This window comes from Planococcus citri, chromosome 3 (genome assembly GCF_950023065.1).
Source record: "Planococcus citri chromosome 3, ihPlaCitr1.1, whole genome shotgun sequence".
In the NCBI taxonomy this organism is placed as follows: Eukaryota; Metazoa; Arthropoda; class Insecta; order Hemiptera; family Pseudococcidae; genus Planococcus; species Planococcus citri.
The window spans coordinates 60,370,822-60,390,373 of NC_088679.1; the positions used below are offsets into that span (position 1 = coordinate 60,370,822).

Consider the following 19,552-nt stretch of genomic DNA (forward strand, 5'->3'; position numbering starts at 1 on the left):
CCCTCCCGTAGGTAATAATATTTCAACCTTAACCGATGCTACGTTACGAATGTGATGAAAAGAGAGAAAATTTTCCAATTTTGGCAACTTGCCGATGACGTTAAAAAAAAAAGGCCAAAAAACACACTTCATTTAAACCTCGAATCTGACTTCAATTTAACCCTGCCTGTGATTTCTCTTCTTGAGTATTACGAGTACATTCGAAGTGGAATTCTAAAGCTATCGCATTCTATACCGTCGAACATGTGACGTGCATAGGCATATTGTTTTCCCCTGCTATAATTCTTAATCTTTTATGCGAACCGAACTTTCTTGCTATTTAAATACGTATACAGTATACAGATACACTAACCTAACACATATTGTAAGTATTAAAGTTGTAACATTCGCGTATATACGCACAGTTCCGGATTTCCCCCTGCCCCCTCCCCTCTTTGCTTTAATTTGAGAAATCTTTAAATGATCTTGACTCGTGCTCGCGTAAAATTTCAACCGTGTTAATGGGTTTCCTCCAAAATCCCATTCTACCAAGTTTTCTACGCCATGCCATGTACGTACGTATAAAACATATATAAAATGTGTGCCACTATGAAGTAAGTGACGTGGATTTGCGCAAATTTTAATTAAATTTTAATACAGGTTGGCGTGGAAAGAATGCCTTCGTCCTTTCTCCTCTCGTCCTTTCACTTATTTTATTACATCGTTCCTCCGTGTATTCACACAAAACACCAGGCATCGTTATTTCATCGTCGGCTTCTTATTTATTTCCGTCGCCGTCGTTTACTTATATATTTTCGAATAATGCTGTACCCATTTTGATGTTTTCTTTTCAACTAAAGAACGATCAAATCGTGTGCTGGGAAGTGGTGGATGGAAGGAGGGGGAGCTACGACTTTCAAGAAGTCGTATAATGTTTTCACCAGTGGCAGAGAAGAGATGAGGGTGGGAATCGAAAAGCTTAAAATTTCGAATGAGATTTCCCAGTGTTCACACTCTTCTCACTCTTCACCATCATTTACAGCATTCACAAATACATTACTAATACTAAGTATTTAATTAGGCTGTTGTGGTAGGTCGTGACGGAAAATTCCTCAATAGAGCTTTATCTTTACCAATTTTTAATCCTCATTTCATTGCGGCTTAGATGAGTTCTATTTTAATTTTACTACTCTTTCGGTGGGGCGAGGTGAAGGAGGGTAGGAGTCGATGTTTTTGTCAAGTTCATATTTTTCGTTTTGAAATCTACTTCTGAAACCACATAAAATAACGTCGGCAAAAGTACGCGCAAGTATTCAAATTCATTCATTAAAATTTATGAAAGTTCAAAATTGGAATTTTTCGCAGAAAAATTAATTTTCAAAATACAAAATCTGATCGCTATCATTGTAAATATTTAGGAAAAAATCATAATGCACTTATTTTCATGTTTCATTTTTGAAACCGGATCTGAAATCGACACCTTAGGAAAACCCAGACTAGCATAAATCAAAAATTGTTTCCAATTTTATGAAATTCGGGGCTTATTGCGAGATTAAAGATAACCTCAAGGTCGAAATCAGCCTCTAAAGCTCATTCCTTAATTTTTACCCCTTTCCTCAAAAATGCACTTCTGATTTGGCACAATCTTTCAATGAATAATTCCTATTCAGGGCATCTAACAAAACTCCCAAACAAAAAATCATGACTTTTTATGACCTATTTTTCACATTTTTACCACATATACCCCCCCCCCCCAATTAAATAACTTGAAACTGCGAGGACATTTTTTCAAATTTCTGACCTTTTTGAAGAAATTTTTTATTCAATTTTTTTCATTTTGTTAGCTTTTTAAAAAAAATTCAAGTGTGTTTCGAGCAAAATTCGTGACTTTTTCATGACTTTCATTTCTTTCATGACTGTTAGACACCCTGATATTCCTCTCTTTTACGTAGAAAATGAAATTTCATCACAAAATTTAGGTAAATGCATATTTTTGAATCACCAGATACGCAATTTTTCCTGAAATAGGTACTGTATGCGATTTTAGGAAGGGTGAAGGAAATATTTTTGGTTTGGCTCAAAAAAGTTTCTGATGGAAAATTTTGATTTTATACTGAAATTGTAACCCATTTTGATGAGTCACATGGCACTTTTTTAAAAATCCTGAAAATCAAGACCCACATTCAAGTTCAAAATTCTTCAAATGTGCTGAAAAAAATTTTATTATAAATTTTTCATTCTTTCCGAAATTTCAACTCAGTTTGACAGGTCGCATCACACCTTTTTTTTTGGATCTAAAAATTATGACCCAATTTATGAGCTCAACATTTTTCAAAAATGCCCAAAAAAGTTTTAATAGAAAATTTTCAATTTCTCCTAAAATTATGAACTCTTTTGATGAGTCACATGGCTCCTGTTTAAAAATATCTGAAAATCAAAACTCAAATTCAAGTTCAAAATTCTTCAAGAGTGCTAAAAAAAAAAATGTAATATAAATTTTTCATTCTTTCGGATTAACTCAGTTTGACAGGTCACATCACACTTTTTTGGAGAATTCTAAAAATCATGACGCGATTTATGGGCTCAAAATTCTTCAAAAATGCTCAAATTACGTTTTTGTTGGAATATTTCAATTTTTCACGAAATTTTAACTCATTTTGATAGGTCGCATGACGCTGCTTTTAAGACCTCAAAAATCATGACCCCCACCCCCCTCATTTTAAGCTGAAAGTTGTTTTAAAATATTCAAAAAAAAATTCGTTAAAATTTTTGTAATTTTGGTGACATTTTAACTCATTTTTACTGGTCGCATCATACCTTTTTCCAGAATTCTAAAAATCACCACCCAATTATGGGCTCGAAATTCTTCAAAAATGCTCAAATTACGTTTTCGTTGAAATATTTCAATTTTTCACGAAATTTTAACTCATTTTGATAGGTCGCATGACGTCGCTTTTAAAACCTCAAAAATCATGACCCCCTCCCCCCTCCCCCCATTTTGTTCTAAAATATTCAAAATAAATTTCGTTAAAATTTTTGTAATTTTGGTGAAATTTTAACACATTTTTACTGATCGCATCATACCTTTTTCGAGAATTCTAAAAATCACCACCCAATTATGGGCTCAAAATTCTTCAAAAATGCTCGAATTACGTTTTCGTTGAAATATTTCAATTTTTCGCGAAGTTTTAATCCATTTTGATTGGTCGCATGACACCACTTTTAAAACCCTCAAAAATCATAACCCCGTTTAAAGCACAAAGTTGTTTTGAAATGCCCCAAAAAAAATCGTTGAAATTTTTGTAATTTTAGTGAAATTTTAACTCATTTTGACAGATTACAAAGTCACTTTTGAATAATTTTACATATTTTTACCGAGCTATTTTGATAATTCGAGATATTTGGGTTCATCCCCCCCCCCCTTTGTGCAACTGCGAAAATCCAAAAATTGTATTTTCTGACATTTCGGACTAATGCCTACAAAAACTTTACTGAACCCAAATCTGATTTCTACAGCACCTCTCACCAAAATACCATTTCAAATGATCAAGATTCGAACAAAAATCACCCTTTTATCATTTCACTTCACGTGTACAATAATTCTACCCACACCAACTCTAATTTTCCAACATTTGCTCGATAACAAATTTCTAAAGCTAATTTTCTCATACCAAATTGGACTGCAAAATGCCAACAAAATACTCACTAAATTTCAAAGGCAACATGCAAAACGCATCTACACTCAAATAGTTACAAAATCCTACACGATAAAATAACACCTTCACCAGTACGATTTGCCCAAAAAAACCACCTACCTCGGCCAATGATCCGGTACAAATGCATTCCACCACGATCCACGTTTATGTTTCTCGTAACCAGTCGGCGATGTAGACCCAGATGATTCCTTGCTACCCAGATGCAATCCGCCAATAAACGGGATACCTTTACGTCGTTTCTTTTCGAATTTACCAACGTGCCACGATTTCCTCCTGGGACGTTGCTCTTCACGAGGCACATCCGAATCACGTCTGATCACCGGCGGTGGGCTAAACGCTCGTCGAATATTTTCCGTCGAATTGAAATCACCGTTTTCGTAATCAGAGACTTCGTTTAGACTGGATAACGACGCCATTGTTGTACCCCATTTCTTCCTCGATGATCCTATTTCGGTGTTGTTGTTGTTATTTATCAATTTCGGCATATATAACTCCAAAGACATGATGCACGACGAATTTTTTTAATCATCCGACACAAAATTATACGATATAAAAAAAATATACATAAATATAAAAAAAATAAAAAGAAAGCACAACGCGCGAAAAACACACTACAATAGAAATATTAAAACTCTAATAAAAATCATCTACTCGAAAGAAAATAGAAAAAAAAGCTTTAAAACACAAGATAAAATAATAAAACAGCGCGAAACAAAACTACAAAGCTGCCATTAAAATCGTTTCCTCCGATAAAACCTAAAAAAGAAAAAAAAATACTCGTATTACTAAAAAGCATCGAACTAAAATGCGAAAAATTAGCAATATTGTACGATATTACACGCTAGCTACAATCGAGACACATTCGCAATACGTCGTAATCAAACGTAATTAATTTTTTTTTTCGCTGATTGTCCGTATATACGTGAGCTGATGAAATAATAAAAATAATCGTCGTCATTTCAAAACGTTACAACTCTGTGGCCGTCGTACAATAATCAAATGGTACGTTCACGATGATGCCACCACCCTTGCCCATTCCCCCGACATCGAAATATCAATTAACCTATTAACCGTTACCTGTTCAACCGACAAGACAATAACATCTAAGTAGGAAATTCGCTCGAGGTGCTATTAAAATAAAACGACGGCGAGATGCATGTACAACCGAGCAACAGCATCGAGTATCGAGCATCGAGTACAGCATCTATACGTACATAGGTAGAGGTACATTTCCATCCGAGTCAATCTAACGCATGACTATGCGTTTAATTTCCAGCTAAAGACAACGAAGACCGAAGACGTCGTTCTGTGCAAACACTCAACTTGACGGCGTTCGGTGATGAGAAGAGATATCCTTCAAACGGGAAGAAAGAATTTCTTGCGAACATTTCCTTCCTGTTTACTTCCCAAGACCATGAACCCTTTTATGGTATTCGGTCGGCCAATTTCCCGCATCTTCAAACTGACTCAGCACATTCTCGCACTTCGACTTTTGTCACATTCATATTCAATTACCAGAACATATCGTAATCATTATTACTGCCAATCAATATGAGTTTTGCCTCAAAATGTAGGAAAAATTGGTGGAAATCTCGTATATACGATGACCTTCTCATTGGTAACTTTTGAAACGAACTAGAGGTCATAAAATAAACCCAGAAGCTCTGTTTTCGGAGAGGGGAGGGGGTGAGACTGAAATTTTCTCAATCTTTTCACCCCAGACCCCCTTCCCCTCCAGTATTTTTCACGCTAATTGAAGAAATCTTGGAAGAGGGAGTTGGCCACAAAAAAGGTTGAATAATTTTACATTTAAAAAAAACAACGTTTTTATACTCGATAAAAAATTTGAATTGTTCGCAAGGCTGGTACTGAAATCCAAAATTCAAAATTCTCAATTGCTTTCGTGCTATTTTTAGTGGTTTTTTTCCCTGATCTATCTTTTGAAAATCAAATTTAAAAAGAGACAAAATGGTTTCGATTTCCGAGGGCGAAAGCTTCAGAAAATTTACAGTTTTGTGAGGTACAAAAACATCATGTTCAACACCCTTCTGAAATTAAAAAATTCATAGACTAAATTAAAAAACTCAATCTAACCAACTTGATTTTAACTCTCAACTCTCACACGACGGGTGTAATAATCATGCAATTACAACCCCCCCCCCCAGGTTTCAACATAAAAAAGTTGTACTTTTTGGTACTTTTGAATGAAATGTTTTTTGAACCCGTTCAACCCTGCAGATGTCAATTTGGTTATGTTTCTTGAATTTCTGAAGTTAATTTTTAATCCACTTTGAAAAATTTTGAAAAAGTACACTGTAGAATAAATTCAAATTTGCCCGAGTGAAGCGAGAGCAAAAGCTTTGAAAAATTGATAATTTGAAAAGTAAAATAACAGATACAAAAAGTTGATTTTCATAGCTCCAACATTTCATTGAGTTTTTGTGAGCTTCTGAAAAACTGAAGCTAGAACCCAAAACGTCAAAAAAAACCTAAGTCAGAACTCAAAACATCAAAAAAAATACAAGTATCTATCTACCTATTTTTTTAAAAAATAATAATTTTTAAAAATTAAAAAAAAATAGAAAATGAATGAAAAATTTTTGTATTTTTGATTTTTTGAAACGTGTATTTTGATGAAAAAAACGATAATTTCTGTGATTAGCGGTGTTGCTCATTAGAAAGAGCATTAAATTTCATACACTTATAGAAAATAGTAAAGAAAACGAAAAACGATTTTTCGAACCTCAGGTACCTTTCCATAGACCAGGTCACATATATTCAAAAACAGGATTAAAAGTCCGAGCGAAGCGAGGGCAAAGGCTTTCGAAAATTAATTTTTTAAAAGTAAAACAACATTATTTTCGATGTGAGAAGCCAATTTTTCAACCCTCCAACTTTGGTCAGCGAAGGCGAAAGGTGTAAAAAATAGATAATTTGAAACCTAAAACAACATCTTCCCCTTGCATTTTTGATTATGCAAAAAGTTGGTTCTCATGGCTTTAGCATTTTAATTTTTCAAGAAATAGTAACATTTTAAAAAATATAAATGGGGCCCGAGCGAGGTGAGGGCAAAAGCTCACGAAAATTCACAATTCTTCATTTTTTATTTCAAGACATAAATTTTATATTTTTAAAAACAACTAAGTTTGAAAATTATTTTCTCGTTTTGATGAACTGATCTAAAAACCGCAGATGTAATGTTTTTATAAGGAGAGGTCTCAAAAGAGGCTGAATGAATATAGAATTGTACGTTTTTGGTGACGCTGAACTAGAATATGACATCAGACTTTTGAGTGGACCAAATTAAACAAATTTTTTGAACTTTTACCCATTTGGGGAGGTTCTGGGAGCCATGGGTGAAGTCTATTTGAAAAACTAAGGCTATATTCGTGTTCAACGATATCGAAAACATACTATTTCATATGTTACACGAATGAAACCATTTTTTTGACTTTTACTCCCTTTGGGGTGGTGCTGGGGGCCGTGGATGGGGTCCAATCAAAAATCTGGCGTCATATTCGTGTGCAGCGTCGCCAAAAACATGCAATTCAATGTATCACATGCCCCAGATTTTTTTGAAAATTTTCCCGAAATTTGGGGGAGGGGATGCTCCTCCCTCCATCGAAAAATTCCATCTCGAAAATTGAATATTTCGAAAAATCATCAAACGGTAAATCTATGGCAATTTTTTCAGAATTCTAAACGGTAGCTCCCACTTAGAGCCCCAGTTTGAAATTTGAACGTTCAATGTGAAAGTTCAGCTTTCAACTTTCAAAAACTTCAAAGTACCTAAAAAAAAAAGTTCAAAATTCAATGCCCTTTCGAACTGTGAAATCGGTTTTGATCAAAGTAGGTATCATAGTTTTGGACGTAGATATGCGCTGCTGAAGTTGAGTACTTCGAGACAATGTAAAAATAATTGAGCCCCCCCCCACCCACCCCCTGAGGGGGCTGGCACCAAACTAACTGCAGGTGAAAACATTTCAGCGAAATCGAAAGGCATGGCTTCCAAAATCGCATTTTTGGTCGAATTCACATGAAATGACCCTATTGGAGATCTGAAATTTTCTGCGCATTCATTCGATCTCATTGAAAATCTTTTGAATCCACCCTAATTTCAATCATTTTTCATTTTTCTGCTCCAATTACCAAACCAAGTACATTTCAAAAAAAAATTGAAAAACTACAAAAAAATCCAAACCATCCAGCTCCAGCACTCAAGCTGGACATCGCAAGTCATATCCGTGACAGAGACACACCGGATACCACGCACACAGAATACAAAAAAAAAATCTCCACACCAAAGACGCATAGCTATGATAAACCTGTTAAAGATGAAGCTGAAACCCAGCGAATAAGATATCTGCACCATTGAACCTCGCGATCCAACGTACTGGTACTTTCACTTGAAAAGTTATTTTTTCATCGCTAAAAATCCGACGTATCGAATGTGAGACCCTTTTATTACCACACAACAACACATCGTCCAGTAAAATTATGTCAAACCAGAAATCATCTCGAACTGAATGAGCTCTTCGCTTCGTTCATTCCTCCTTCATAAACCAGATCCAATGCGCACGTTTTTTGACATGGAAAAATTTCTACGTGGTGAGGCGACGACGACGACGATATTTCACTGGAGAACCAGATTAGAGACGATAGCGCAGCGTTCAATGCACGAATTCATTTCTTTCTTACTTCCTGATTAATAGTTTGCAATCGTTTTTTCCTCAATTTTCAAGGACGTTAACCGGCACTGCCTCGGGGTAGACCTGATGCACTACACGTGTATCTAGATCTACGTACGACTGACACGACGACGACGACGCCTCTTCTTACTAGCATACTAAATTAGATACTTGCAGCATACATTTCATAAATAGTGATTCAAACCACAACAATAATGCTCGAGTTATTTCTTTTACCATTTTTGATTTTCCTTAAAAGTTGTTTCCATAGAAGCTGTCGTCGTAGGTACAATAACTGTAGTAACTTTGAAGCTTCTCCTAGAAAGGGAAACAGCTGAAAAGGGGATGAAGAACTTTGGATGACTTTTGGAAAAGATACACCCAGATCTTAAAACAAATAAACTTAATTTTGCCAAATCACTGATGCAATATCTAGATCTTCACTTATGTGGCATGGCAAAAATTTTCAAAAATTCTTGTTTTTTTCAAATTATGTAAATTTGTACGAAAATTTGCTTTTTGACCAAAAAATTTTGCTTTTTTGCCGAAAATTGCCAAAAAAACCAATTTCTTTTGCCAATATCATCAAAGAGTCGTTTTTGCAAAAAATTGTTTTTTTTTTGCTAGAAATTGCAAAAATTCTCACGTGACTGTCAAAAATTTCGTTTTTTCTCATCAATAAATTGTAAAATTGTTCACCTTTTTAAAAGAAGGAGTTGATTTGTACTTCATATTATGTTGAGGAGAATGCAGTAGGGGAGCGAAGATGCGTAAAAAGAGGTCAAAATAACGATTAAAATCGACCATAAAAATCAACTACGATTCCAATTTAAACAACAAATTGGTATATTCGCCGAACTATTTACAATTTTTATGCTATAAATTTCAACTAGCAAGGTATTTTAAAATAAATGTTGATGCTTTATTTGGATTATTACATAAAAATAGGTCGTTTCAACCCTACATCGACTTAATCTCACCCAGGAGCATATTTCGGCTCTCGGTTACCTTGTACCTACCTAACCGTACCACTTAGCAAAAGATGGATCGAAAATAAAATTACGAAAATATAATTTTTTTTTCGCACATTTCTTGTAATTTATTACAGTAATACGACTCTTATAAACCTATACTCTTCCAACACATCACGAATAAATAGCCAAGTATAGGTATAGAGGTACCTATACCCAATCGAGCTCCATTAAAAACGACTGCTTTTACGCTCTGTGCTGAATCCTCAACTTATACCTTATAGTAGCTACCGGTCCAGCAGCAGGGCGATATAATGACGACGACGTAATTACATCATTTTATTAATAGTCTGGGGCGTCGAAATTCGCTGATATGGAGGAAAAATGGTGGCGATGGCGGGTATACTACGAGTATATTCTGCAACTATTATACATATAGGATAGGTATTAGGTATCACGTACAGCCACCTTTTAAAGCGTAATACAGTTTATAAATATTTCGCTTTATATTACAAACAGCTTTTATTATCTTTTCGCTTGAATGTTGACGCTTATAGTACGCTGCCGCGTCTATCAATCAATCAACTGTATGCGATAAAAAATAGGCATCCACGAACTGAAATAATATAAAACCATCGATCCGGGTTATGTACGTATCGTCAACGAGGCGAGTTTACTTTTAAACCAGCAAATAAACTGCCATCTTTTTACGCGACCTTTTTACTTTATTAATACATCAAGTCTCGTCGAAGATACTTTTCTTCGTTTATCGCGAACAACGATTGCAAATACGATAAGAGCTGGGAAATTGGATCCGATAGCATTGATGTACTAGTATGCTAAAGAGATGGATTCGGTCGAGCCCATTCGTATTCCGATCTATCGTAATAAGACAGAAGCTGCATACGATGGTTCCTTCAACTCTCACTATGGGTGAAAAAATATCATTATGAGGAAGTACTCAAATGTTCTCTCCCCCCTCCCCCCACAATGTCTGATTTCGAAAGTGCAAGGGTCTCTCTTGAAATCTTGGAAAATTGAATCGTGGAATCAGAAAATTGGGCAATATGTGTCAAAAAATATCAAGGTATTGTGATGTGTTCATCTTTGTCCCTTCATTTCATCCTGTTGAACGGGGAGGGGGGGTGTCCAGACGGAAAATTTTTGGTAAAAATTAGGTAGGTTAGAAAAAGATGGGAAGAAATTGTGTGAGCAAGGAAAATCAAAGAATTACCAAAAATCATAGGTTTTACCTTCTTGAATACCTAGATCATTTATCATTATCAAAAAATAATGTTGTTTTGCTTAAAATTTTCCACAAAAAAAGGTCTCTGCAATGCATGGCCGCCCACAAGAAAAGGAAAAGTGGAATAGCATATATGCGAAGAAAAGATGGAAAGTATTGTGTTAACAATCAAGAAACAGAAGAGGTCTGGATCAGCTACATACAGGAACTGTATGGAGATGACACACGTCTGGCTCAAATGGAAGTTTCATCCACAGAGGAGGCACCACGAATCGAAATGTGGGAGCTGAGAAATGTGGTGAAGAGAGCCAGAAACCACAAAGCAGTGGGGAAAGATCTCATACCAGTAGACTTGATTAAACATCTAACACCGGCGTATGAAAAGGAGCTGTTGAAGATAATAAATAAATGAAATATTGTCGTCTTAATACGCAAAGTGGCTAACTCCAATTTTTGGCCAAAATGAGTTAAGAGCGCCATCAAATTTTTCTTCACTTAATTCATAAGTTGAAACCTTAAAAACACGCCTGTGCAGGCCCATTCGTCCATTATCTGTGGTTGAAGTTGGGAAAATTATCTAACTCCGCTAAAGGATAACGCACTGTGTATTTAGCTATGTGAAACAGTTTCATTTTTACGTTACATGAAAATGAGTTATGAACACCATCTGAAAGGATGAACACTTTGTAAATAACTTCCGACATTGAAAATTACCTCAGGTGAATTCACTGGTGTAGTATCTGTGTTTGAAGTTGGGAAAAATATCTAACTCCACTCAAAGTGGCTTAAAATGTGTCAAGTGAAAAAAATTTTTAGCAGATTTTTTTTTTTACTTTAATAAATAACGTTAACTATGTAACACACATCAATAGTTGATAACGCTGTTTTTCGCATTTCCTGAACAATTTACAAAAAATGGAGTTGGCCACTTTGCGCATTAAGATGACGATATACAACGAAGGTATGCTGCCTAAGGACTTCAAAGCTGTAAATTATGTACCAATACCAAAAAAAAAAAAATAACTTGCAAAAATGCTCTGAATATAGAACCATCACATTAATAAGCCACTCATTGAAACTATTATTCACCATCATAAATGCCAGAATTGAAAAGAAGATAGATGAAAATCTAAGCAAAACCCAATATGGCTTTGTAGCAAAAAAAAAAGGGATGAGCGATGCAATCACCCTGTTGACAGTGATCATTCAAAGAGCACTGAATGCAAATAGGGAAATCATTGCTTGCTTCGTCGATTATGAGAAAGCATTTGATTGTGTCAACCATGAGAGGATGTTGGAGATCCTCGCAATAAATACAATATTGATGACAAAGACCTGTGAATAATCAAGAACCTGTATTGGAAGTAGAGCGCAAACATCAAGATTGGAACTGAGTACTCAGAGAACGGTTGTGGTATGAAGAGAGGTGTGTGGCAAGGATGCCCCCTCTCACCTAGGTCGTTCTACGTGTACACAGAAGCAATAATGAGAGAAGCGCGAATTGAACAAATGGGATTCAAGATCAATGGCAAGAGAATTAACAAAATAGGTCACGCAGATGACAAAGTGATGCTTGCTGGGACAGAAGCGCAGATGCAGAAGATGATTGACCAAATCAACAGTGCTGGATTAAAGTATGGAATGAAAATAAACGCAGGCAAGACCAAGGTGATGAGATGTACAAAAGGAGACGCTGAAGAGGTCAAAATCCACATTGGAACCCAAGAAATTAAAAATCAACAGAAATTTTCATAAATTTTTATTTTTTATGCTGAAATTTTCACAAATTTTCATTTTTTATGCTGAAATTTTCACAGCCTCTCTGAATGAACCGATTTGCTTGAGATTTTGCAGATTGATAGCGAATATGATGTAGATGACCCTTTTCTACGGTACTACGAAAAATTTTCATTTTGGGAGGTGTTTTGGGGGGGGGGAAGAAATTTTCAAATTGAAGGGTTAAATTCCAAGTCGGCCTAAGTCCATTTTTTCCGTTTCGAGAAAAACACAAATAAGTGTTTTTCTCGCCCTTCCGCTTCAATAATAAATGATGTGATTATATGGTTGTGAAGCTTGATCTTTCTGCTTTAAAGTACCGTATTGGTATTTTTTAAATTTTGCGTATTTTCAGCTCCAGAGCGCGTCAAACAGTCAGAAAAAGTGGACTTAGGCCCATTTGGAATTATCTGATGTTAAAAATTTCGAAAAAGAGCTGAAAAACGCGTTTTTTCAAAAAAAAATTCACGAATCATTAATTTAATACATTTCTGAAACAATTTCATTCGAAGCACCGTCAAATTTCGTCTCTCGAAAATCGTTGAAAAACTTGAAAAAAACCGGCACAACCGCACTTGTATACAAATACTCTTAAAAAATGTATGATTTAGGCCACTTTGGAATAATCAGCTGTTTTTTTGAGCCGGCAAAACAGCGCTCCTGAGCGAAAAAAGTAACGCCAGGTGTTGGGACAAGGTGATAAAGGTGTTAACCGACCTGTACCACCAGATGGCGCTGCTAACTCAAAAATGATAAAAATGGACTTAGGCCGACTTGGAATTTAACCCTTCAATTGAGAAAAAAGGGGGTCAAAAATATTTTTTTTCAAAAATGACGTTGTATTTAGAAATAACTCGTTAATTTACACCAGTGTACGAAATTTGACTTGAATTAGTTCAGTAGTTTTCTCTTAACACGAAGATTAGTGATTTCAAAAATTACCCCAAAATGTTAACTTTGGGTATTCCAATCTACATCATTTTTTACCGTAGAAAGTTTGTAAACATACCAAATTAAAGCTCTTGTTGATTCCAATAACATATCAAAAAATCAGAATCGTGCGTTTTTTTATTTGCGAGAAATCCATCATCGAAAATACGCTTAGTTGTTCAGAGAATATAAGCAGTAAGTGGTCGAACTTTCATCACGTTTGGTATATCATTGTTTTTGTTTTTTTGTTGTTCGTTTTTCTGGCAGAAATATCAAAAAATGTCAACACCCCCCCCCCCCCATTCAGAAGTAATATGTACTTCATGTTGTAATTTGAAGGGGGAAAAATACATCAACTACGTTTCCTCCAGCTTTCGGCGTTTGAGAGAGGAAGCATAGAAAACCACATATTCAACATTCAGAAAACATCTCTCGAGTATGAACTTCCTGATGTCCATCGTAGTACTAATAAATTTACATCGCATTTGAAACACTCAAAGACTTCCTATTTACTCAAGTTTCGACTACAAGAAGAGTGTCTGCGAGCACATACTGCAGTCATAATTGTAGGTACTCGAAGTCGACGCGTATTTACTGACATACACACAGATTGACCTAGGAGTATTAAAGAAGAGCTTAAGGCGCGAATCAGACATCTACAGGATATACGTATTCTGGATTCCATTGGTTGCGCAATCGAAAACGTGTTAAACCGCAGTGGTTCTTAGAACATCCGAGCTCTGTGCACAATGGGCGATGGCGCGAACGCCCATTAAACAATAAAAACAATTGCTACGGCAGCACTTCGAGTCAATCAATGCATTATACCTAGTACGATTGAATGGACGGACGTCGGTCGTTCGACACCGGCTGAACATTATCTATAATAATAATCAATGGATTCGATTCTATCGTCATCACGTCGTCATCTATACGTCTGCAATTTTCCGCGCAATTTCATCTCTCATTCTTTGAAAATTATTCAAAGAACAGCGGGATAAAATTGGAATTGAAAGAAAATCTCATTCAGCGAGCTAGTTTTATTAAATGATTGAAAAAATTTCAAACTGAAAAGTCCAGAGAGAGAGAGAGAGAAGTACGAATTATATGGCTATTGTGAGATTTTGAAGGACATTTCACGCCAATATCGTTAAATCACTTCGCCCAAGTGGATAGCTCTATAGGTATCTCTATCGGACGAGCTGAAAATAACTCTGCAATTTTTATTGTTTTTCAAACTGGAAACCGTAGATACCTATTTTCCTTACCCTACGTTTTCCGCTCGTTCGTCTTGTGGCGAGACGACCAACACAAACCAAGATACCGTACATCGATAACGTTCGACCTAACAAATTCAACACTTCGGTACGATAAATGACCCTCGAAAGGCACATTACGACCACCGCACAGCAACCATACACACTGACCAATGGACCGTTTTAAAGTACCGGATAATCACAATAAAACTCGACAACGACCACTTCGCATCGCATCGTCGGACCGATTCGATGGATCGAAAAGGTATAGGTACGATACGAGTATAGATACTACGATGAAATCTCGCGTAAATACTTACTTAGTTACGCTATCCACACTTTCTCCAAAATAACTCGAATGTTTACAACAATAAATAAAATTAATTAACGATTACAACAGCTATGTACGATGCTCGTTGATTAATATCTTAGCCACCGAAAAAATATTATGTATTTTCGATATATGTATTACCTACCACGCGTGCAACCACTCGTTTGTGAAACCATAAAAACCACAAGGTGAACCGAATAAGATACGAGTACCAGTGTATGAAAAAATTCATCATCATTTTTCGTAAGTACAATAATTAGTTATTCGAAACCGATCATCGGCGTATCAAAACACACGTAAAAGTGCTCGATTTAATTACCGTACATTTTTCGAATTACTTATCGTATTACAAATTAGGTAGTTATTTCTCCATAAACGGGTGCCCATTTAGATTATAACATGGCTGAAAGAGGCTGCATAGCATGAACAGGTGGAAATTATGCGGGCTGCAAACTTGCACAGATTCATTATAGTCATAAGATAAAAATTGAATCAAAAGAGGAATCTGAAATGTTGTTTTTTTGGAATACTTAGTAATTTTTTCGTCCCTTTTTTGCCAGTAATATTTCAAGATCAATAGGTATGTGCTTTGTATAGAAGAAGAAGAGGGCCATCAGCTTCTCCAAAATGTCTCAAAATTAAACGTCTAAAATGTCACCATTTCAACTCAGCTCGTTCGAATAAAGAACTCGAGTTCCAGTTCCTAACAATACTTCTATGTTGAGTGAAAAAAATTTCCCTCGCGTTCCTCCTTCTCTGGTTGATTTCATGAAACACCATTCATTGTTCATTATGATTTCTGAGAAGAGATGATGTACGCAATTTCAAACGTTCGTTATTCTCCCACTTGACTAATTAGGTAATGAACACCTACAAAAGCACATTTTAGATTTTCTATACGAGCAAGTCAGAAAGGTTATTGACCTTCTAGCTATACATTGTCTTGTCTTTCATTAAATAATATTTTCATACGAAGACGACGCATAAGATACGTTAGGTTTCAGGCTAAAAAAAAAATGTATGATGAATCGGACGTGTTGATAATTTTTTCTTCTACGAGCCCTCCCCCTCCTCCCACTACCAATTACATTATACAGGGCCTGCATCCGTATTCGTTCAAATTTTTCTAGTTAATTTTACGCAATGGTCCCAGCATAGAAAAGTTCGAATATCGTCTTATCATTTGAACTTGGTCTCTCTAAAGCCCCCGCGCTCCCCTCCAACAATGCTGTTTTAATCATGGTCAAAAAAAATTTTTAATTGTAAAATGAAAAGTGACAAGTCGTTTATCAAGTTTTGGGAGGTGTTGAGGTACTCATACCAAGAGTAGGAGCTCTGAGAAGCTAGACTGAAAAATGAGTCAATTATTTGAACACCCCAAGTTTTTATGAGTATTTGGTGGGTAGGGTGAGTCTTCCTCAATTTTTTTTTTTTTTTTTTTTGTAAATTTGATAGAGCTTAGCGAAAAATTAAGGCCAATGACCTCAAAAACATGCAGAAAAATTTTTAAATTTCTTGGTCAGAGCCTAACCCTCTCAACAAGAACTCGAAATTGGAAAATTTGGGAATTTTTTAACACGTTTTGAAGAAAAACCCATTTTTTGGCTCAGTTTTGGGGATCTGTTGAAGTACTTACGATCTTTTAATGAGATCAGGGTGTCTAATAAAACTCCCAGACAAATAAATCATGACTTTTTCATCACCGATTTTCCACATTTTTACCACATAAAAATACCCCCCTTCCCCTCAGGACCGCACCGAAGTCGTTTTTTTGGGAGGGGGCATATGCTACCGAAAATCAGTATTTCGAGAGGCATAAAACAATGGTAATCGAATGATGATTTCTTTTTAAAATTAGAAATTAAAGAAGAAAAGCAAACTGTCCGAGAGAAGCAAAGGCAAAAGCTCTAAAAAATCAGTATTTCAAGGGGTATAGATAACGATATTTTTTGTGCCATGAACTACTAAATAAAAAATTTATTATTTTGCTTCAAATTTTCAAAATTCGAATGATGATTTTTTTTGTTGAAAAATTCAAAACTGAAAAAGAAGAGCAAAGGAGCTCGAGCGAAGTAAGGGTGCTTAAAAGCTCTCAAAAATCAGTATTTCAAGAGGTATAAATTTTTTTTGAGTGGTAAATGAAAAAATTTATCAGGACTTCAAAATTTTTAAATTTTTTTTTATTTTTGGGCTCTTAAAAATTTTTTAATGTGTGTTTCGAGCAAAATTTATGACTTTTTTATGACTTTTATGACCACTTAGCAGAATTTATGACACCCTTAAGATGATTATTGTCACATTTGAAGGAAAGATCTGCTATTTTTAGAGCTCCTGAATTTCACAAAAATCAACTTTGAGCTTTTCTGATGGTTTGAGAAAAAATATATTAAGATACTTCAAACATCAAAAAACCACTTCGCTTAAACAAAATGAAAACAATTTTGAAACGTTTGAAAAAGTTTCAAATAAACTTTGAGCTTTCGTCGGGTAGATGTTAAACATTGACATAAAAAATTGAAATTTTCCCTGCGTCTTGATAGGGTCATTTGGCCATGATATTTAGTCAATATGTCAGCTCCATCAAATTCCAAAAAAATAAAAAAGTAACCCACCCTACTGACTTGTCTTCAACTTTTTCTTCTTGAGAATTTGAATAGGTAAATATTATTTTTTTTAAAAAGTGAAAAATTGCAGAACCAATGTAATTGGTCAATTACTGTAAACGATCATTTTTTTACGAAATAATTTATGGGGAATTTTAAAATTCTGAACCTTGGCAGACAACTTAGGGTTCGATTCAGCAACCCAAAATTTTTCTCACAGACTTATGAGTCTTATGACATCATCTTATAATTTTTTTTCAAATCCTTCATTCAACTTCCCATCCATTTTCTTTTTTGCTGGATTTCAACTTGTAAAATTTCATACCTATTGACCATTTCATTTCGTATAAATGGAACTAAACACCAGGTATGGAAATACGCCATTTTTGATTATACGAAGAAATAGTTCTGCTCAAAATTTGACCATCGTTCATAAACTAGACTCCTAACATTCGTGCAAAAGCGGCAACTATGTATCCAAAATACCTATTCCACTAATGAAACACGCAATTAAAACAAGAACCACTCGAGTCGCATGGCCATAGAATCGTTTACAATGTATCTGAATTTCCTCTTAACCACTCCAAGCGGTCCATACCAATTTTTCGATAAGTTCATTCGACGAGTGTACAATTCAAGGTTATTAAAAAATCTGCCTCAAACGAATAAGAATTTCTGGTATCGTCTGGCTACTTCACCTATAGCACGAGGTTGTTGCTGGCCATCGAATCAGCCAGCCAGCAAAGCAGTCATCGACCAACGACCAAGAACAAGGAAGCTGGAACAGGTACCCAGTGGAGCGGCGGCGTTGGCGCCAATTTCTCGATTAATAGCCATACATAATGTTGTGAATTACAACACCGTATAAATAAATATTCTAACCGAGACGTCTGCGATTTTTGAACATTTTTGTTACATGTTAAAAGGTTCTGTTTAAATTTATTTTCTGCACACAACTTACCACTATAGTAAGGTAGAGGTAGAGGTACGAGATCTAAACATTACACACCCATCGCGCATATCGGTCGTGTCACAAGGGCGCGAGTTAAATGATATTCACGAGTTCGCTCATCGCTCGGTAAAAACGTGCACAATACCGTATTACGACAATATTTAGGAAATTTCATATACTTGTAATAGTAAGTATACGCCAGCAGAAGCAGACAGCAGGAACAGGAGCAAGAATGCCGCACAGCTTACACGATATACTCGTATACTCGTACACAATTTTGCAACGACAAGAATAATGACACACGTCGCTTATCCTTTCACCTCCTGCAAATGTTGGAGCAAAAATTACGCTTTCTAGTTGCCTTCTTTATGCAAAATACAATAACGCTCTGTTTTATGACAGCAATAACGCACGTGTATGTGTGCATGTAGTTTGCAGAATAAAGAAGACACATACACGTATAAAAAATTACGACAAAAATTAATGTTTTTTAAATGGCTGCGAATTATTCGCCGACACACCATAGACATACATACAAATTCTCGTACAGCAGACATGAGCCAAAGCGTATACAGATGTAATTCTATCGCACGCCATCTTCGTGTACGCGGCTCCGCTCGACAGTCATTAGTATGTACGAGTAACATTTGTACACGAAATAAAACCGTTTGTTTTGTACAATTTGAGCAGACAATCAGGCAGTTCTGAATTTAACGTTTCGAAGCAACCAAAAAAAAACAAACATTCAAACAAGCTGTGACTGCATTTTTAGTAAATAAAAAAATGTTCTCCAAAAAAAAAAAACAGATTTGAATGACCAGAAATATTCCAAAAAAACGAGCTAAAATATCACCTTGGATGAAAAATTGAAAAAAAATTTGAAATAGTCTCTCTGAAACTCTAACAAAGAATAGTCCGCACAATTTTTTCAGTAATATGAAATTCAGGGGCTTACGGAGGGGTTCAAAAGGCTTGTATCCAAACATCAAATTAAAATTCGTAATCACTAGTCACCCACTCTGAGAATCCAAATGATAAATCCTCGTCATTGTACATGCTTAAGACTTTTAAAAACAAAAATGACCGATTTCTGGCATTTTGATA

General features: G+C 35.5%; 1 protein-coding gene across 8 annotated transcripts in view; it reads right to left on the bottom strand.

The window, feature by feature from the left end:
* The window catches only part of mtd (mustard), a 443,203-nt gene that overhangs the window by 300,160 nt on the left and 123,491 nt on the right, over positions 1-19,552 (bottom strand). For 7 of the 8 annotated variants that reach the window (XM_065358688.1, XM_065358686.1, XM_065358689.1 and 4 more), the window contains exon 2: positions 3,795-4,451. The exons of the other annotated variant lie outside the window; for it this stretch is intronic. In XM_065358688.1, the coding sequence (XP_065214760.1) occupies positions 3,795-4,198 (404 nt within the window). In that variant the 5' untranslated portion in view covers positions 4,199-4,451. The remainder of the gene's footprint in view (positions 1-3,794; positions 4,452-19,552) is intronic. 8 annotated transcript variants of the gene reach the window in all.